We start from the raw sequence: 22,399 nt of genomic DNA, 5'->3' as shown, positions 1-22,399 counted from the left end.
TGCCATTGACACGTTCTAACAAGATCAAGAATATATACTGCCTTGCTTAATAAATAAAATAATTCTTTTGATTTAGTTTCTACCAAAAAGAAAATAGAAATTTGTAATTTTAAATCAAAAAATAATTAAGTTGGATAATAAAAAAAAATTATGGTAGCTATACTTTCAAAGGGCCTACAAATCACAACAGTGTAATATACTTTTTTTTTTTTTTTCAATTGAAGAATAAAATTTGGTAAATGATACAATAGAATGTTTTATCTGAAAATTCCTTTTAACTTTGTTTCAAATTTCTTATGTGCATTACTAGCATTACATCCACTTGAGAATATGTTGGTACACATGTTAATCTCCCCCACCCACCCCCCCAAAAAAAAAGAAATTAAATTTGGACATATAAGATATGTGATTCATATGGGACTGTTGTAAGTGGACTAATTACGGTAGAACGAGAAATCATTCTAGTTTAACAAATCTCTAACGAACCAAGGGAAAATAAAATCGTAAAATCCCCCAAAATTTTGAATACAGGACTAAGTAGTTATGTTGTCTCCTATGGAGGCTATTAATCTAATCTTTTTAGAAATCGTTACAACGCTCAGTCTCAGTTTGACACTTACCCCCCAATTGACATTTGTTGCCAAGCTCAGCTCTAAGATATATGAACTGCAACTAGCCAAAAAATAGCATTCAGAGATCCAGACTCTTCATTACACTAATAATTGGGAAAAATGGGTATTTGTCCCTAATTTACAAACAACGAAACAAAATGCATATGTTTTAAAATAATTTAGCAAAATGTCCTTATTTTTTAAATTCAATTTTAACAAAATCGAGTTCTATGTAAAACTCAATATCATCAAAATCAAGTTATATGTATATTTTTAAGTGGAATTCGATATTAATAATGTCGAGTTTCATTTAAATTTTCAAAAAAATTTGAAGTGACAAAATATACATAGAACTCGACATTACTAATGTTAAGTTTCACTTGTAACTCAATTTTGTTAAAATCAAATTTCAAAAATAGAAGCATTTACATAGTTTATAAATTAGTGGCAAATATCCGGTGGGTGGTAGTGCGCATTGGTTCCAACGTCAAATTTCACTTCCTATGGTCTAGCCATTGATTAAAATTATTTAAAAATAAATAAACAAAGCAAAGAGAAAACATCTATGCTGCTTCAATACAAGAATTTGAGTTGATGATTGCGGTGAACAATGACAACTTTTTGACCAAATCATCTTGACACAAAGTCTAAAACCATACTAGATTTTTCATTACCAAATCCTATTGACCAGTTAAATTTGATGTTTTATTAATATACAATTGCATACACCCTATTTAATTTATTCCTCTATTTTGGAACATAATTTCTCACGTATGCATCCCCCAAGAATGAATAAATTAAACGACAGGCCTAGACTCACCAATTATCTTTCTCACTTGCCAGGTTAAGTTTGTTAAATACTTAGTATTAAAAAAAAAAAAAAAAAAGCTATTGTCTCTTGGCGGTCTCTATCTTAAATGCTTTATAAATCACATAATTTAGTGTGCGTTTGACATGGGCTTAAAAGCCAGTTTTTATTTTATTTTTTTATTTAACTTATTTTTACTACTATTCATAGGTCTTATTGCACTTTTTTGTACTATTTATTAGTCTCACTGTATTGTTTCAACTATCTTTTAATTTTATCTACAGTACTTTTAATAAAATATTTTTAATTTCAGCTAAATAAATTGTTCCCAAACATTCACTTAATATATGAGTTATTTATCATTTGTGATTTCTGTTTTGTTTACTTTATCAATTCCAAAAATGATCCGAAATTCCAATTTTATTTCTTGCTCAAACTTTTTAGCTTTTAATAATAAAAAAGTTAACTTTTCATCTCGGTCGTTCATAGCACTTGATGTGGATCCGCTCAAGTGTTTATCATTTCTTTACTCTTTTAGTCCATGTGATGACCTTCACTCGATCATGTGGGTCCACTGTTTGATGTAAATTACATATCAATCCTTTATCATTTAAATAAAAATAGCAAGCAATAATAATTGACAATATTAAGGACAATCTATGGCATGAAAAATAGACCACCATGTTGTTGGGTGCGTGGCACCTAAAGGGTCTAGCCCACTTGCTTGTCACATTAGTCAAAGTTCAATTAATGTGCTTGCTTCCAAAGTTAGCATGCCATTCCTTGGGTAGTGACCAAAGCATGCTGAGGTCTGACTTCTCTTAATGAGAAGTGTTGCAAGGCGTGTGGAACACGCTGAAGAAAAAGAAAAGAAAGAAGCAAAGGCCATTTGGCCTTGTGGTGAGCTGAAGCACTGAGAGTTTCGGCCATTTTTTTGTGAGTTCCAGAGTGAGCAAGTAACACAAAAGAGAGAGCTTCAGCTGAGGGGTGCAGTCCGAAAAATAGAGAGAAACACAGTGAGAGTGTGAGAGAGTGAAAAAGAAAAAGTAGACATTTTTTCTTTGCTCAAGTTACACACAAGAAAGATAAATTGATGGAGTTCTCATGGAGTTTTTGAGTGCTACAACCATGGAGAGTTGGAGTATTTAGAGGAAGATTTTACTACTGGCTTTGTGGTGAGATTGTATTTACTCCTTGAGATTTACTTGTTATATATCCAATTTATCGTGGACTCAAGTTTAGCATAAATTTGATGGTTGTAATCTCTATTTCACAATGGATATTTTTTGTTTCCATAATGTTGCTATTGCTTGGTAGTTATATATTTTAATTCACATATAGACATAGGGGGACCCAACACATGTGAGCTGGTTCTATTATTGCTAGTGGACCATTATGAATGGCCTTAGTGGTGAAACCTATAACACTGGTCCAATTCAAGCATAGTGACCATGCTAGCATTAGGTAGGGCGTAGCCATACAAATACTAACCAAACTAATTATTGAATTAGTAAAATTATTAAATTAGTACCTGGAACTGGAAGCTCAGTTGTAGGTAGATGCTTATCCAAGGCACTAATGTCAGCAAATGACTCCCAACTTCTTGTAGAGTAGTTGTAGTAGCAACATCACCATTAAGCCCAATAACTGAGTGAGGAAAACTGTTGGCATGAGCTGTCTAATTAGATAAGTAGAGAAATCTTGTTTATGTAAATCCCATACTTCAAGGGCCATCCTTATTTTTAGCCACAAAATGTGTATAGGCTAGAATAGGTTCCAAAAATTCCTCTGGCTTTGTATCTATATACGATTGTATTCAACTCTAAATGAATATACAGAAAAATACTTCCTTTTTGACATGGTATCAGAGCATGTTCCTAGGACCTCTGCTCAAACCACCGTGTGACCAGAAAAAAACCCAAACCCGATAAACTCCATGGCGGAGTCCAAAGACCTAACACAACCTCTCATACCCCAAACTAATTCCCTCCTTAACGATCTGACAACAAAAATGACGAAGGTCTTGACTAGAGCCCAGACCACCCCTCAACCTCTGCTTGCCGATTCTTCAACTACTCCGATCGGTATCAAGTTGGAAGGATCCAACTATGCCTTATGGTCCTAGGTTGTCGAGATGTATATCTCTGGCAAGGACAAGTTGGGGTACATCAATGGAGATTCCCCTCAGCCTCCAGAAACCGATCCTTCATTCAGGAGATGGCGAACCGAAAATGCCATTGTCAAGGGTTGGTTGATCAATTCGATGGACCCTTCCTTGATTGCCAATTTTATCCGCTTCCCAATTGCAAAATAGGTTTAGGATTCTGCTGCTACAACCTATTTCGATGGGACAGATACGTCTCAAGTCTATGATCTCCGGCGTCGTGTCACTCGTATGAAGCAAGCGGGTGGATCCATTGAAAAATACTACAACGATCTTCAAGGTTTGTGGTGAGAAATCGATTTTCGTCGTCCTAACCCGATGGAGTGTGCTATTGACATACAAAAATACAACTCGATTCTATAGGAGGATCGGGTTTATACTTTTCTTGATGGACTAGATGACAGATTGGATAAAACTCGGAGTGATGTGCTCCAAATTAAACCATTCCCTACGGTGGAACAGGCCTACGCTTTTGTCCGTAGGGAAGAGGTCAGGCAGACGGTGATGATCTCGGGTGCAGATACTACTCCAGGAGCAGTTATGGCTTCCAAAGGGATCAAGGGAAGTCACCACCAGATGCCACCGAAACCAAGGGCTCTTTCTCTAAGCAGCGGAAAATCCAACTCCTCATCCAAAACCAAACCACCATCTGATGGCATGAAGTGTACCCATTGTGGCAACTCCAAACACACCCGTGACACCTGCTTCAAACTACATGGGTATCCAAATTGGTGGAATGACTTTCAAGCATGGAAAAAGCATGAAACCTCTACTAATGATGACCACACTGGGAGAGCTGCTGTGGTTACCTGTGATCCTTCGTTATCCCTCATCCCTCAAGTAGAATCTTCACATGAACCAAGTACTTCTAGTAAGGCATTTCATATCTCTACTCACAATGATGATGATGACTGGATTCTCGACTCTAGAGCTACAGACCACATGACATTTGATTGAAAGGATTTCTCCAACACAACTCAGCCGAGACGGAGCTGTGTTGCAAATGCCAATAGGGTCACTTATCCGGTTACAGGGGCTGGAACAGTGACTTTATCTCCTGCCCTTTCATTATCTAATACATTACTTGTACCCTCTCTTTCAAATAGACTGATGTCTGTAAGTCAAGTTACTGCAGATCTTAATTGTGTGGTATTGATGTATTCTACCTTTTGCCTTCTTCAGGATATTCTCACCAAGGAGATAATTGGGCGTGGTACTAAGAGGGGGGGATTATACTACGTGGATGACTTCAGTTCGGGAAGAGCAAATCACATGCACCACACGGTTGGTAACAAGGAAAGACAGATTTGGTTATGGCACCATCGACTTGGGCATCCATCATTTGGGTATTTGAAGCACTTACTACTTGGTTTATTTTCCAATGTAACACACTTAGATTTTAAATGTGATACTTGTATCTTAGCCAAAAGTCATAGGGCTTCTTATCCCCTGAGTATGAATAAAAGTATGATTCCTTTTGATTAAATCCATTCTGATGTTTGGGGACCTTCCCCAATAACTACGTCTTCTGGTCATCGTTGGTTTGTAATTTTTGTTGATGATTGCACACGAATGACATGGCTTTACCTCCTAAAACACAAAGATGAAGTATTTGCTATATTTTAATCATTTCATACCATGGTTCAAACACAATTTTCTGCAAAAATTAAGATCCTTCGCTCTGACAATGGAGGGGAATATGTTAATCAACAATTCCAGACATACTTCAACAGTCATGGTATTCTCCATGAAACCTCATGTTCACAAACCCCACAATAGAATGGTACTGCTGAAAAAAAGAATAGACATATCTTAGAAATTGCCCGTGCTCTATTGATCAATGCACATGTGCCGAATAGATACTGGAGTGATGCTGTTGCCACAGCCATGCATCTACTGAACCGTATGCCCACCAAAGTTTTGCAATTTCAGACCCCGTTAAAGGTGCTTTCCGATCATGTCTCATTACCTACTATTTTGATGATTCCTCCCCGAATTTTTGGTTGTGTTGCTTTTGTTCACCTCCATCAGAATCAACGAACTAAGTTGGATCCATGTGCTGTCCGGTGTTTATTTTTGGGGTATGGAGTACACAAAAAGGGATATAGATGCTACGATCCCATTGCTAAAAGAACCTACATTACCATGGATGTCACTTTCCTAAAATCTGAAAAAAAATTTCCATCACCAGTATCCAATTCCTCTCTTCAGGGGGAGATCTATGGTGAAGAACGGAATTGGTCTGATGTTGAAGTGCTAGACGTTGGTGACAATCTAGCACATCCGAATGATGACAACGACATGATTGAACCTGTACCTAGAACTGAAGCTGGACCTGTACCTGAACCTCTAAGAACTGAAGCTGAACCAGTACCTGAATCATCGGAAGATGCAGAATCTGATGAATCCCTTCACTTTTTAGTACCCGACAACCCTCCTACTGAGAATATCCCTGAGGTAAGCTCTCGTATCACACATTTACAAACTAATGCTATTGATACATCTGCGGGTTATGTTCTACCTTTCAGACACAATCGAGGCAAGCCACCAAATCGATACTCCCCAGACATAGAGGAACGATGATCCAAGTATCCAATAACCAATTATGTGTCTACTCAAAGATTATCTGAACCTTTCAGGGCTTTTGCATATACACTCTCCTCATGTCAGATTCTGAGTAGTGTTGAAGAAGCCTTATCAGATCCGAAATGGGCTCAAGCTATAAAAGAAGAATTGGAGGCGTTGCAGAAAAATAACACATGGGTTTTAAGTGTGTTGCCTGAAGGAAGGAAGACAGTGGGGTGCAAGTGGATTTTCTCCATTAAATATAAAGCAGATGGGTCTATTGATCGATACAAGGCGAGGTTGGTAACAAAGGGTTACACACAGAAATATGGTATAGATTATCAGGAAACTTTCTCACCTGTAGCCAAACTAAAAACTATTAGAGTTCTGTTATCTCTTGCAGCAAACTTAGATTGGCCATTGCACCAACTGGACGTGAAAAATGCCTTCCTCCATGGTGATCTTGAAGAGGAGATTTACATGGATATTCCACCAGGTTATACTACTACTTCAGAGGCAAAAATTGCTTGTAGGTTACAACGAGCATTGTATGGACTAAAGCAATCACCTCGAGCATGGTTTGGCAGGTTGAGTTTGGCAATGAGGAAATATGGGTTTCAACAAAGCAATTCTGATCATACTCTCTTCCTAAAACATCGAGTGGGAAAAATAACAGCCCTCATAGTCTATGTAGACGACATGATCATTACAGGGGATGATGTAGAAGAAATATCCAGGCTTCAAGAGCAATTGTCAACTGAGTTTGAGATGAAGAACTTAGGAGGGATTAAGTATTTTTTGGGCATTGAAGTGGCAAGGTCAAGACAAGGCATATTTCTTTCCCAAAGGAAATATATACTAGACTTGCTGGCAGAGGTAGGATTACTAGAGTGTAAGCCTGCTGATATTCCAATTGTCCAAAATCATAAACTTGGAGAATATGTAGACCAGGTACCAGCGAACAAACAGAGATATCAACGGTTAGTAGGTAAACTTATCTATTTATCTCATACTCGGCCAGATATTACTTATGCTGTGAGTGTAGTAAGTCAGTTCATGCACTGCCCGAGTGAAGACCATATGGATGTCGTAATGTGGATCCTTCGTTATTTGAAGTCCTCTCCTGGGAAAGGGCTTATGTTCTTAAAGAATGGTCATTTGAATGTTGCTGGGTACACAAATGCGGACTAGGCAGGGAACATCACGGACAGGAAATCTACTGCTGGGTACTTTACTTTTGTGGGAGGCAACCTGGTTACAAGGAGGAGCAAGAAACAGAAGGTAGTTGCCTTGTCTAGTGCTGAAGCTGAATTTCGGGGAATGGTCAAGGGAATATGTGAGCTCCTTTGGCTGAAAAAGCTGTGTTGAAGGCCAAAATTTCACAAGAATGCCTATTCCATGAAAAGTAAAGAAGGCCCAACTCAAGCAGCAAGAAGAATCAACATTAAGGCCCTATTTATGTTCAGATTTCCAGCAAAAAAGGTCATTAAAAAGTCCAGCGAAATTCAGTGAAAGAACTGGACCGGGATACCCAGAGGCTGCCAGAGGGCCGGGATACCCAGAGGCTGCCAGACGCCCGGGATCCTCAGGTAATGTAGGACAGCTACTGTAGGATTGAGACAACTCAAGAAAGGTACCACGAAATACAAGAAATGAAGAACAGAGATGTCCTTCTCAAGTACCCACTGGTGCAGCAAAGAATCAGAAAGTATAAAACAAACATTCATGAACAAAGGAGCTGTACCACAAGGAACCAAGAATGAGAAAATCATACGTAGAAGCAACTAGAAGAGAACTTTCAACCCAGCAGTAAAAGATTCCAACTATTTGGGAATAATGACAACAAGGAAATAATACCGACAGCTAAATGAGAAACCTTGAAAGAAGAGAGATTGAAGGCTAATTGCTGAGGATGCCCCGAAATGGAAAGTCAGCAAATGACTTTTAGAGAAACAGCAATAAAAGATGAAAACTATGAGAAAAAGGGAAGAGACCAGCCCTTGAGCAACTGTCACAGCACGAGCTCTAAGGGGCAAAAGAGAGAAATCACTAGTACCATGGAGCCCTAGAAAACACACTATAAAAGGAAGAGAAAGCCCATGTTGAAAGGGAGGAGGATTTTCAGTTGGAAGAATATCAAAAACAGAGTCATTAGAACTCTGTAAAATTTAAGAAAAACAGAGGAATGTCTCCCGGTATCCCAGAAACAGCCACTATAGCACATACTTGGATTCAAAAGGATTCAAATTTTGCAAGTCTTAGAGGCTTGAATAGCCATCAAAGTCTGTAATTTTTGAGCTTATTTGAACCTTGTATCACGTCTTAGTGAGCACACTTGTAATCCACAATCAAGAAAAATAGTGAAATATCTCATATTGATTTGAGAATTTCTAACATTTACTTTGCATATTTCTTTATTATATTATCTTCCTTTACTGCTTCTTGCTGCTCAATACATATATATTCTTACTTGTAAAACTGAGTCCCTGCCCAAGCAAAGCCACTCAGACTTGAGTTCCAAATCCCACAAGTCTTGTGCAAAAGCACTAAGTCTGTGAGAATTGGGGCCAGGATCCTCGTGGCTAAATCATTCTCATAAAATTCATTTACATATATGTATATGTATTAATATATATATATATATATATATATATATCCTAATCTAAGAAACTAACAATTATTTGAAGATATGTGCCTTGTATAGTTGTTCTTGTGTAGGACCTATAGAGGTAAAAAGAAAGGACAAAACTCCATTGCATAACAAGCATGGAGAAAGATTGCATAGTGCAGAGAACCAGAGATTCTGGGTTCTTACAGGCCTAATACGCCCCGGGATCCCACGACAGTACGTCCCGGGATCCCACGACAGTACGCCCGGGGAGGAATCGCATTTTTGCCTTGAGGAGATTTATGTGACTTGCGCACAACTTGGTTCGTAATCAGCCCCCATTTAGCTGCGGTGAACCAAGCCCAGTCCACCAAAATACAACTATTTGGCCCAGGATCCTTGGGCCTGTGTGCTAAAGAAAAAAACACTTTCACATTTTGGCGACTCCACTGGGGACTGGGAAAAAGGAGAGGGAAAAAGCAGTCCCTTCGCAAGCACGGCTCCAAAGCTAGGAAACACCTAGAGGAAGGAAAGTTCCTCTTAGTGCATTCAACACCAAGATCCCAAAAATGCGGGTTCCTCCAACAAATGTTCTACCGAGGGACTCTATATAGAATTTTGGGGAATTTCCCAACACAAGATAAGTTTTATGCGTTATTATTTTCTCTGCTTTACAATTTGAACATAATGGATCATTGCCCTGCTTTTTAAAAGAAAAACAGGGGGTCATGTAGTAATATTTAAACAATCATAATATTGTCTCATTGCTTTAAAGAAAAATAGACAAGTGAACAAATGAAATATATTGATGAAATGAAGATTCTATGAGCTATATAATAGAGAAATGGCCCCACATTTGGGGGCTAATGTATTCTTTCTTTTAAAAAAAATTCATGATATTGTTTCACTTGTTTAAAAAGAAAAAGAAGAAAGAGAAGTAAGTGAATCAAAGAGATCTGATGAAATGTAAATTACATAGCAAAGCAATTTCCTTACGTTGTGGGGCTAAATAATTTTGCAACAACTTGATAATAATATCATATGGCGCAGGTTAACAAAATGGACAAGTTCCTTAGCTCCATGATCCCAGCAAAGTCTAGGAGATCCTTGACTCCAGGAAAGCAAAACCTGGGAGATCCTTGATCCCAACAAAGTTGAGAAGATCCTTTATTCCAACAAGGCTGAGTACATTCTTAATTCCAGCAAAGTCTAGGAGATCCTTGACTCCAGGAAAGCAAAGCCTGGGAGATCCTTGATCCCAACAAAACTGAGGAGATCCTTTATTCCAGCAAGGCTGAGCACATCCTTAATTCCAGCAAAGTCTAGGAGATCCTTGACTCCAGGAAAGTAAAGCCTGGGAGATCCTTGATCCCAACAAAGCTGAGGAGATCCTTTATTCCATCAAGGTTGAGTACATTTTTAAATCCAGCAAAGTCTAAGAGATCCTTGACTCCAGGAAAGCAAAGCCTGGGAGATCCTTGATCCCAGCAAAGCCTAAGAAATCCTTGGTTCCAACAAATCTGAGAGGATCCTTTATTCCAGCAAGGCTGAGTATATTCTTAATTCCAGCAAAGTCTAAGAGATCCTTGACTCCAGGAAAGCAAAGCCTAGGAGATCCTTGATCCCAGCAAAGCCTAAGAAATCCTTGGTTCCAACAAATCTGAGGAGATCCTTTATTCCAGCAAGGCTGAGCACATCCTTAATTCCAGCAAAGTCTAGGAGATCCTTGACTCCAAGAAAGCAAAGTTAAGGAGATCGTTGACGCCAACAAAGCAGATGAGATCCTTTATTCCAGCAAGGCTGAGTACATCCTTTATTCCAGCAAGGCTGTGTACATCCTTAATTCCAACAAAGTCTAGGAGATCCTTGACTCCAGGAAAGCAAAGCCTGGGAGATCCTTGATCCCAACAAAGCTGAGGAGATCCTTGATCCTAACAAGGCTGAAGAGATCCTTGATCCCAATAAAACTGAGGAGATCCTTAATTCCAGCAAGGCTGAGTGCATTCTTAATTTCAGCAAAGTCTAAGAGATCCTTGACTCTAGGAAAGTAAAGCCTGGGAGATCCTTGATCCCAACAAAGCTGAGGAGATCCTTAATTCCAGCAAGGCTAAGTACACCCTCAATTTCAGCAAAGCCTAAGAGATCGTTGGTTCCAGCAAAGGCGAAGTATTTCCACGAATCTAGCAAAGTAAAATGGTTATAAAAAAAAATGGAGGCATCCGAAAATGGATAAAAGTTCCATAATAGCATCAAGAGAAAGTGGATCAAGCATGATTCAACAACCGCCTCATGTCTTGGGGGCTAAAGCCTATTATGCAGTGGACTTAAATATATTTTGAAGGAAATCAATAGAAACACTATATTGCAAGTCAGCAGCAAAATCAACATTATTGAAAACTCAACAACTATACAGTGCATCTATCATCTCTTGCAGCTCAATGATTGGGCTCACCCATGGAAATAACAAGATTTGGAGGAGATACAGAGACCACTGAAGAACACCTACAACTAGCTCTAAAGGCCAACCACAACATCACAAGTATTGTCTGATCCTCTCAATGTACCATTAGCACGTGAAAGAGGGATTGAATGGGAAGCCCATAAAAGTCGCTGCCAATCTTAGTCCTTTCATCTAGCACATAATAAACTTTGTGGAAAATATACTTTATGATGAATCGGCTCCAATTGAAGAATATCTCATTGTTAGGATCTCGAGGGGCTCCCATATCTGGGATCCCGGGGGCTCCTATCGCAGAAGAAGAAGAAACTTAGAGGGAAAGCAGAATATTACTTATGAAGGCACGCGGGACCTGAATGTAGCCTACAAGAGGATCTCGGACCACCATCTTACATGATAGCCCAGGAAGAGATCCTGGAGGAACCTGGGGATACGATGAGTCAGAATTTCCCATCTCCAGGATCCCGAGGGGTTCCCATCCAAGAAGAAGGAAGCAATGCCCATGGTTTGAGGGATCCCTTGGACAGAAAAAGAAAGAAGGAAGAAGACTAATATACTGTTTACGAAGATCCTGGAGAAACTTACAGATATGGAAAGGAAGACATAAATCCTACCAAAGGAAAAACTAGAAGAGGTGAACTTGGGGGCTGACGCAAGGAACCCAGGGCCCATCCTAATCAGCAGTCAGTACAGAAAAAAGAGCAACTGGTGGAGCTATAGAAAAAATATGATGATTAAATGGCGTGAACTCCTTCAAATTAAATAAGGCACGTCCAAAGGATAAATTTCCTTTGCCTAACATCGATCTCCTCATAGATCCAACTAAGGCAACAGCAATATCAACCATGAAGAGGCATGCCACGATCAGGGAACTCAAAAGCTTCTTAGAAAGAGTTTCTTACATTAGGAAGTTCACACCAAGACCAACCTTGGTCAGTAGTGGACTATCCAAACTATTGAAAAAGGGGAATATTTTCATATGGGGAGTTGAGCAACCAAATGTCTTTCATAAAACTTCAACAGATCATGAGTCATTTGCCTACCATATGGGTACTATCCATGGCAAAATCACTATTGTTGTACCTGGGATCTTGATCCCAAGCATACAAAGCATTGAAGAACACTGAAATGAGGTATCCCAACATAGAAAGGGTGTGTATGGCAGTTATGCATCTCAACAACTGAATCATTACTTTTCATCCCACCAAATCCTGTTGGTGACAAGCTCTCATCCAATAAAAACCCTCCTCAATCAGCCCTTGCAATCTTGAAGAGTAGCCCGGTGGTTAATATTAATTTCCTAATACAACATAGGTCTGAAGGATCCCCAGAGCTATCAAGAGCTAAGCTGTAACAAACTCACTAACCCAGTTCCCCGAAGAAGAGAAATACCTATTAAGTGAGAAGATCTCTAAAAAAGTAGTAGCGGTAGAGATCCTTGTAAAGAAACAGACTATAAGGTTTGTGAAGAAAGCCTTCAACGAGCATGCCTAGAGAAAGTCATCCTCTTCCAGGATCCCCATACGAAGATCCCCCACTTGAAGAAAACACCATGACAGAATCATCTTGGTGGAGCTCCTGGCCATCAGTCTACCATTGAGAGCAACCTTAGATGACTCATAAAAGAAGATTTTTTCCATAAAGAATTTGTTCACAGCCAAGAAATGATATTTTAGAAAATCCTCGGAGAAGAAAACAAATCCTCATCCCTTTAAAGAAAAGAAAAGAAATCAGTTCAGTAAGCCCACTCGAAAATGAAGGGCTTTGAAGGAGCTTTTTTTTTTCTGAAGATTGAAAAATTCAATGGTCATGAACAAATTTTCCAAGTGGCATGGCCTAGGACTTGGGAAAAGGAAAATTTTCCATGTACCTAGCCCAGGACTTGAGCAAAATAGAAATTTCCTAAGTGGCATGGCTTAGGACTTGGGAAAAGGCAAATTTTCCATGTACCTAGCCCAGGACTTGAGCAAAACACAAATTTTCCAAGTGGCATGGCCTAGGACTTGGGAAAAGGCAAATTTCCCATGTACCTAGCCCAGAACTTGAGCAGAACATAATTTTTTCCAAGTAGCATGGCCTAGGACTTGGGAAAGGAAAAATTTTCCATGTACCTAGCCCAGGACTTGAGCAAAATAGAAATTTTCCAAGTGGCATGGCCTAGGACTTGGGAAAAGGCAAATTTTCCATGTACCTAGCCCAGGACTTGAGCAAAATAGAAACTTTCCAAGTGGCATGGCCTAGGACTTGGGAAAAGGAAAATTTTCCATGTACCTAGCCCAGGACTTGAGCAAAACAGAATTTTTCCAAGTGGCATGGCCTAGGACTTGGGAAAGGAAAAATTTTCCATGTACCTAGCCCAGGACTTGACCAAAACAGATTTTTCCAAGCAACATGGCCTAGGACTTGGTAATAGCAAATTTTCCATGTACCTGGCCCAAGACTTGGCCTAGAACAATTTTTCTAAATACATGGCCCAGAAATTGGCCAAGAGCAAAAGTTTTCAAGTACGACCAAGAAAATGGTCAAAAGCAAAAGTTTATGGGTACAAGTTGTAGCACATACTAGTGCAGATTGTAAGCATATCCAGTCTTGGCTACAACTTGTAGCACATACTAGCACTGGGTACAAACTGTAGCACGTACCAGCAATAGGTACAAGCCATAGCAAGCATGTACTACAATGCATAGAATATCTTTGGCAAAGTTCATGGGGGGATCCCCTCATTCAACCTATTTTGTAAAACAAAAAAAATCTTGTTGACAAAGCTGTGCTATCTTATATTAAGATTTAATATGCATTCAACATGATTTTTGTATGATACTTTCAAAAAAAAAGCATATCCTAGAATTGCTAGCAAAAAACGTTAGTGCTAGAAATATACTCTTAGTATCAAATGCGATACCAATATAATTTGGTTATACATATATATCTGCATATATTATTGATAGTTTGACAAAGTTGATTTATTGAATAACAATCTACAGCCTAATACTAATATGAAGGTGAATTCTAATCTTTCGCAACATGTTAGTACATCCCATGAAGGAAGTGTAGTAATTCCTTTGGAGTTTCCCTCAAAGAATTATTTGATCTACACATTGATTCTACAAACCAGAAAAGTGTCCAAAAACAATTTATTTTCTCGCGCGTCGGCTACAGGTAACCCACGAGCTCGGGGGGCTAATGTTGAAGGCCAAAATTTCACAAGAATGCCCATTCCATGAAAAGTAAAGAAGGCCCAACTCAAGCAGCAAGAAGAATCAACATTAAGGCCCTATTTATGTTCAGATTTCCAGCAAAAAAGGTCATTAAAAAGTCCAGCGAAATTCAGTGAAAGAACTGGACCGGGATACCCAGAGGCTGCCAGAGGGCCGGGATACCCAGAGGCTGCCAGACGCCCGGGATCCTCAGGTAATGCAGGACAACTACTGTAGGATTGAGACAACTCAAGAAAGGTACCACGAAATACAAGAAATGAAGAACAGAGATGTCCTTCTCAAGTACCCACTGGTGCAGCAAAGAATCAGAAAGTATAAAGCAAACATTCATGAACAAAGGAGCTGTACCACAAGGAACCAAGAATGAGAAAATCATACGTAGAAGCAACTGGAAGAGAACTTTCAACCCAGCAGTAAAAGATTCCAACTATTTGGGAATAATGACAACAAGGAAATAATACCGACAGCTAAATGAGAAACCTTGAAAGAAGAGAGATTGAAGGCTAATTGCTGAGGACGCCCCGGAATGGAAAGTCAGCAAATGACTTTTAGAGAAACAGCAATAAAAGATGAAAACTATGAGAAAAAGGGAAGAGACCAGCCCTTGAGCAACTGTCACAGCACGAGCTCTGAAGGGCAAAAGAGAGAAATCACTAGTACCATGGAGCCCTAGAAAACACACTATAAAAGGAAGAGAAAGCCCATGTTGAAAGGGAGGAGGATTTTCAGTTGGAAGAATATCAAAAACAGAGTCATTAGAACTCTGTAAAATTTAAGAAAAACAGAGGAATTTCTTCCGGTATCCCAGAAACAGCCACTATAGCACATACTTGGATTCAAAAGGATTCAAACTTTGCAAGTCTTAGAGGCTTGAATAGCCATCAAAGTCTGTAATTTTTTAGCTTATTTGAACCTTGTATCACGTCTTAGTGAGCACACTTGTAATCCACAATCAAGAAAAATAGTGAAATATCTCATATTGATTTGAGAATTTCTAACATTTACTTTGCATATTTCTTTATTATATTATCTTCCTTTACTGCTTCTTGCTGCTCAATACATATATATTCTTACTTGTAAAACTGAGTCCCTGCCCAAGCAAAGCCACTCAGACTTGAGTTCCAAATCCCACAAGTCTTGTGCAAAAGCACTAAGTCTGTGAGAATTGGGGCCAGGATCCTCGTGGCTGAATCATTCTCATAAAATTCATTTACATATATGTATATGTATTAATATATATATATATATATCCTAATCTAAGAAACTAACAATTATTTGAAGATATGTGCCTTGTATAGTTGTTCTTGTGTAGGACCTATAGAGGTAAAAAAAAAAGGACAAAACTCCATTGCATAACAAGCATGGAGAAAGATTGCATAGTGCAGAGAACCAGAGATTCTGGGTTCTTACAGGCCTAATACGCCCCGGGATCCCACGACAGTACGTCCCGGGATCCCACGACAGTACGCCCGGGGAGGAATCGCATTTTTGCCTTGAAGAGATTTATGTGACTTGCGCACAACTTGGTTCGTAATCAGCCCTCATTTAGCTGCGGTGAATCAAGCCCAGTCCACCAAAATACAACTATTTGGCCCAGGATCCTTGGGCCTGTGTGCTAAAGAAAAAAGCACTCTCACATTTTGGCGACTCCACTGGGGACTGGGAAAAAGGAGAGGGAAAAAGCAGTCCCTTCGCAAGCACGGCTCCAAAGCTAGGAAACACCTAGAGGAAGGAAAGTTCCTCTTAGTGCATCTGGTACGTCGTTGGTGTCCTTCCCTTCATACTTTTTTCTTTTCTACTGGTGAATTGACGATCACCTTGGAGGATGTGGTTAATGACTTCCTCCTCCCGGTGTTTGGTGAAGAAAATCCCTTTGATATTGATCTTTCTGGTGAGGATCTCGTGGTAGAAGAGAAATTATTTGGTCATTTTGGTGGTCGCTCCGCCTCTCTTGGTGGTAAGCCGGCTAGGATGGGGAGATGGGTGATGACCCTCTCTCTTGAAAAGGATAAGGAAGTGAGGTGGGCCGGTTTCCTGGCCTTTTGGCTTAGTAAATTTTTGTTTAGTGAGTTCCCTGGGTACGAAGTTAAGTCTTCGTTTTTTCCGTTGGCAATCAAGTTGGCTCGAGGTACCCAATATCCTTTGGCCCCTCTGTTTTTGGGTCATGTTTATTCTCAACTGGACCAGCTTCATGGAGATGGGGCTGAGGGTGACTCTTGCTATGTGATCACTTCATCTCTTCACTGTGCCATTCTTCAGATTTTCATGTGGGACCGTTCTGCAGCTACTTTGGCTAAGTGTAGAAATTTGAAGTTTGTGAAGGACAAGTTCCAAGGATCCCGTAAAGGGAAGGCCGGACGTTCAGCAACCTCGTGAGAATTGCTCGGAGCAGAACCAGAAGAACCTTCACCCTCAGAAGGACTGGGAGTACGCTCTCTCCTCTTTCGAGAAGAAGAAGAAGCCATGGAAACAACACACACTATGAGAAGAAAAGAGATTGAAGGTGCGAAAGGGAGGAAGACCAGAGTAACAGAGAAGAAGAGAAAAAGAAAGAGAAACACAAAGAGTGAAAAACTCAGAGAAGCAAAGTGATAAGATGAAACGGCTACAATAAAGGCGCAAATAGCAGTTGGGGAAAACAGTTTATGGAAAGACGCGCCAGTTGCCAAAGAATTTAATTTGAAGTAGGGATTACAGCAGTTATTAATGAGAAATAACGGGAAACGAGAAAAGTGGGTAGACGAGTTTTACCTCAAATACCCAACTGCCACGTCCCGTATAAAGAGGAAGCTGCAAAAGAATAAGGGAATATAACACGCAAAAAGAAGGTGGCTAAAAGCAGCAGAAAAGAGCCGGGATCCCAAGTAAATAGGAAGGGAACCCAGTAGATGTTGAGGTCTAAAAAAAAAAGAAGAGATCATAGTAAAATAAGCCCAAGAAAGAATAAGCTAAGCCCAAAAAAAAAAATGAGTTAAGTCCAGAAGGAAAAACCAAGCCAAGTCCAAAGGGATTATACGAAAGGCCCAGAGGATCCCGAAGCTCAGAAAAGAAAAGCATCCAAAAAAGATCACGGCAAAATATAAGAAGCAAGGATCCTCAGGCACCATCAATAGACGCGGATCCTTTCAGGCGCAAAGAAGAAGGAAGATCGGGACAGCTCGATAGAAAGAAGACAGAGAAAAGAAAAAAAGAAAAACAAGAAAAAAACAAAAGCGCGAGCGACTTCTCACGGCACAGACAGAAGAATCCTCGGGGAACCAAGACAGGGAAGAAGGATGACAACAAACGATCTTTAAAGAAGGCAGGATGGGATTCTGCCCAAATAGGAAAGAAAAGGAAAAGCTGAAGGCACTAGAAGTGGGGATGCCGAGAAGGGCATACCTCAGCACTCCCAAAGAAGATAGCCAACAAGAAGCTTTCAAAAGAATCAGAACTGAGAGAAGGAAAGAATAAGAAGAAGCGGAAAAGGGACTTACCAAGACAACAGGGACAAGACGTGCTCTGTTCGCAGGAAAGCAAAACAGGGGAACCAATGGTTCCCCGGGACGCCCAGAAAACTCCATTATAAAAGGAGGGGATGGGTTGTGAAGAAGGCAGCGAGAAAAAAAGAAAGAAACATAAGAAAGAAGAGATTCTCTAGGAAAAACTATCAGAAAATCTGTGCAGAAAGAAAATACTAAGGGAAAAACAAATACTGCTTCCCGATATCCTGTAAAAGCAACTATGGTACATACTCGGATTCAACGAGAATCAAACTTCGCAAGTTTTGAAGGCTGAAATAGCCATTCAAGGCTACAATTTTTGAGCTCGATTGGACCTTGTATCACGTCCTAGTGAGCTTTCTGTAATCAAACAGATAATGCCTTAATGAAATACTGTTTCATAATTCCCAGGATCCCCACAGTACTTTTTTTTTTTTATCGTCTTGCTAATCCTGCTTTTCTTTCTTTCTGAACTTACGTTGTTAATTTTTGGCACTCCTCGATATCCTTGTTTGTCATTTCTTCTGCATGTTGTCAGGAGTATTCTCTGCATTCACTTGATTCTTAAACAGCCATTTAGCTGCGGTGAGTCAAGGCCCAGTCCATCAAATCCTTTCTTTTTCATTCAGGCTTGGGATCCTTGGGCCTGAGCATCCCGAAAAAAAAGACACTCTCACAAGCTGCTAGCTGAATTGGTGTTGCTCCTAGTTTTGAAATGAACTTGTTCTGTGATAACAAGGCAGCCATTGCTATCTCCCACAATCCGGTCCAACATTATCGCACTAAGCACGTTGAGGTGGATCAGAACTTCATCAAACAAAACCTTGAAGAAAAGATTATTCAGCTTCCATTTGTTAAATCAGAAGACCAGTTGGCTGATATACTTACAAAAGTAGTGTCTGCAAGGAACTTCTACAACTCACTTGACAAGTTGGGCATAAGAGATATCTATGCACCAACTTGAGGGGGAGTGTTGGCGTGAGCTGTCTAATTAGATAAGTAGAGAAATCTGGTTTATGTAAATCCCATACTTCAAGGGCCATCCTTATTTTTAGCCACAAAATGTGTATAGGCTAGAATAGGTTCCAAAAATTCCTCTGGCTTTGTATCTATATACGATTGTATTCAACTCTAAATGAATATACAGAAAAATACTTCCTTTTTGACACAATTTATAAATGGAGGGGTTGATCGCTGTAAGCATTGAGCAATTGAACTACTTTCCTAAAATCAGTTGAGTACCATTCACCTATTAAGTCTTGGTCTCTTACCACCATTCGAGTCATGGATCATTGCCATTTCATTAGGCTTTTTCACTCCTATGACTTCCACCTTTAAATTTCTTTGACAATTCCATGCGTATAAAACACATCTTCACATCCTTTTATTGTGCAAGATCTCAAACAGTTAAGAGGACCGCAGGGTTTTTGCACAAGTATATGAGAAAATTTATGGAAGTTTTAATTTTTAAGACCACAAGAAACGGGTATATATAAAAGAACATGTTTTGCAATATGCATAGCAAAAATTTAATGAACTAACTCTTCAATTTCAGAAATAACAAAAATTACTAGTGCAAGAGTCCAAGAAGTTTGAAAAAGGAGAGGAACAATGATGTGGCAGTTACCTAGTATTAAGCACATTGTATGACATGTGTTTACTGTTTACCTACTAATTAAACCACACTGAAATGATTGTATATAATCATAAGTGAGTTATGTACAATTGTATATTGCACATGACATAGACACATGTTATTTTTTTTTATTGTTGGTTATAGTTTTAATCTACAATCAAGTTTATAGTCAAATTCTGTCTATAAAATATATAGTAAAAAACGACTTGATAATAGAGATTCACATAAAGATATGACATCCAAACAAAGAGTTTGGGAATAAATAAAAACCTAACACTTACATAAAACACTATTAGTGTTATTTTATATTATATTTGTATCCCACATTATATTGACAGAAAAACCCTAATACTTAGAACAATTTTCCAATAATACAAATTCTTACATAGTATTATATTGCTAAAAAAATTAATCATTCTTTGGACCAAAAATTTGTCTTGTCACTGTAGGCCATATAGCAAATAAGATATTACTTCAATAAAAGTTATACATTGTTTTCCACTCAAAATTAAAATTCAGCCACACATACATCAAGAAACTTAGAGACCAACTTCAACATAAAATAAAATAAATACTAGCGGAAAATTACAGAAAAGTAATCAAAAAGAAGTTACTTTGTAGAATTTGTTAATAGGTGTATATTAAATTGAGGGTATGTAACCTATAAATAAAAATATGTAGTAACAAATAAATAGAAAAATTGGAGGGCTTTCGAATCTTCCATCCCATCACAAATTAACCAAAAATAATGATAATAAAAGATAATGATAATAAAAGAGCGGAAGAAAACAAAAATAGTACTTATTGTGACTACTTGAGGAACTTACTTTGGAGTAATAAATAAATAAGACTACAAGATTAATTCTAGTACTACCTAAAAAGTCACAACTTTTACCACTACTATTCTATGTGGTAGATTGTGACTGACTGTATGTCACTTTCACATAAATCTATCATTTTTTTTCTACAACTCACAATTTGCTATATAAACAGTTATAGCAAAGTTGTGATTTATTACATAATCTTAGAATTTTTGGAGGAATAATATGTTGGTATTAATAGGAAAGGTAGACTGTAGAGATTGAAAGGTACCTGCATTCGCCAAAGTAGGTCGCTACTGGGCTTGATCTGGTAGCGGTTCTTATGGAAATTTTGATGAGCCTCTCTTCAACCTCAGCTCGTTCTTCTGGACTACCAGCCTCAGTGTCAGCTATCTTGAGCTGCCGCATTTTCTTTTAACTCTGAGTTTTCTTCAATCAAAGTGCACTGCTATGATCAGATTTGATGATGTGGATACCACTTCTCTCTTCTCTTCACTGTTGAAAATGTAACTATTGTAGTTAGTGCTAGTAATAAATCATATATATGGTCATATCCAACACTAAGCTTTAATATCAATAAGTTTTGTTATTTGATGATAATGACCACTTTTTTTTTTGTGTGTATATACAACCAAGATCATTAAGGATTGAACTTGTATTCAATTGCTAGTTCCACTAAACACGCTAGAATATTGACATATATTTAGTGGAACTGGTCTCTTGACACGAGCTGACATGAGCTTTTCCCAATCATGAATATGGCAAATTTATGAGAGGGAGAGAGCATCGTGGGCTTACCTTGGAGAGTTTGGAAAATTATTAGGTACTCTTGGAGTACCATAAATATGTACTCCATCATCTCACATGAATGGTGGGACCCACCATTCATATGAGAGGAGAAAATACGCATTTATGATACTTCAAGAATACACAATAATTTCCCGGAGAGTTTTAAGTTGGCCTTAACTTTAAGAGAGCACTTTTTTGGAAATTGGACCTGTGATCACGAGTTACGAGTAGGTTTAAACCCTTCTTTATATAGATAGCTAGGATAAGGCTAACAAACTCACTATGAATTTTGAATATATATAAAAATAAATAAATAAATAAAAACTCACTATGAATTTTAATATTTTATTACTCAACATGGGTGGTGATACAAGTTAAAATATTAGCTTGGGAAATAGCAACCTTGATACATCTAACGGAAAGGTGGCATTGTCACCTTCCAACAAGGTCAAGAATACTAGAACTTAATTCTCATTATAATATGTTAAAGTTTAAAACTTGTCGTTGTAAACACAAATTTTAAAGTTTAGAAATCAAATAATTAAAAATGTTTCACAAATATAAATTTGTATTATTAATGAGTGAGTACAATTTTGTACTTATATTCTATTACAACAAAATAATCATTTGATTTGATTTTCTTGAAATATTCTGCGATTAGGGAATTATGTCAATACTGTTAGGTTTTAGATATCTATAAACTAAATTGTTTAACCTATTTAATTAACCAAGTGAATATTTAGATTTATTATTTGAATTTAGGTTAAAACAATAAAGTTATATAATGTAAAGCAGCGGAAAATAAATAACACAATCATATGATCACCTAGGAAAACCAAACTGGTAAAAAACCTGTGGATGATTTAACCTAATTATCCTCAAGATAAAAAGAAAATCCACTATAGAGAATCGAAGTTTACGATAAGACTTAGACCACTAACATTCTATTGCTACCACATGTAGAACTTACTGACACGACCACGTCATGCAAGCTTCGAATCCATAAACTCCTTCTCTATTAGGTCTTTGCAACACAAGCACCCACACTTGTGACAAAAAACACAAACTCACCTATTTGTGACTCCAAGACCACCCTTAAAAGTTTAGATCATCAGCATCTTTAATAACTAGAGAAGGCAGCAACTTCTACAACACCGAATCTTAAGATTTTTCAAGGAATAATATGGATAGAAGATATGAGAGAGCTTTTTGGGTACAAAACCCTAGATACAAAAGAGG

The 22,399-nt window shown here is 38.4% G+C and overlaps 1 protein-coding gene across 1 annotated transcript in view; it reads right to left on the bottom strand.

Annotated features, from left to right (window-relative positions):
* Positions 1 to 20,658, bottom strand: part of LOC126727549 (beta-amyrin synthase-like) — a 44,640-nt gene extending 23,982 nt beyond the window's left edge. Inside the window, exon 1 of the mRNA XM_050433261.1 lies at positions 20,643 to 20,658. Within this exon, the coding sequence (XP_050289218.1) occupies positions 20,643 to 20,648 (6 nt within the window). The 5' untranslated portion in view covers positions 20,649 to 20,658. The remainder of the gene's footprint in view (positions 1 to 20,642) is intronic.
* Positions 20,659 to 22,399: the final 1,741 nt, after the last annotated feature.

The sequence above is a fragment of the Quercus robur genome, chromosome 5 (assembly GCF_932294415.1).
Source record: "Quercus robur chromosome 5, dhQueRobu3.1, whole genome shotgun sequence".
NCBI lineage: Eukaryota > Viridiplantae > Streptophyta > Magnoliopsida > Fagales > Fagaceae > Quercus > Quercus robur.
Note: the sequence above shows the minus strand (reverse complement) of the source record. Positions and strands in the feature narration are given on the sequence as shown.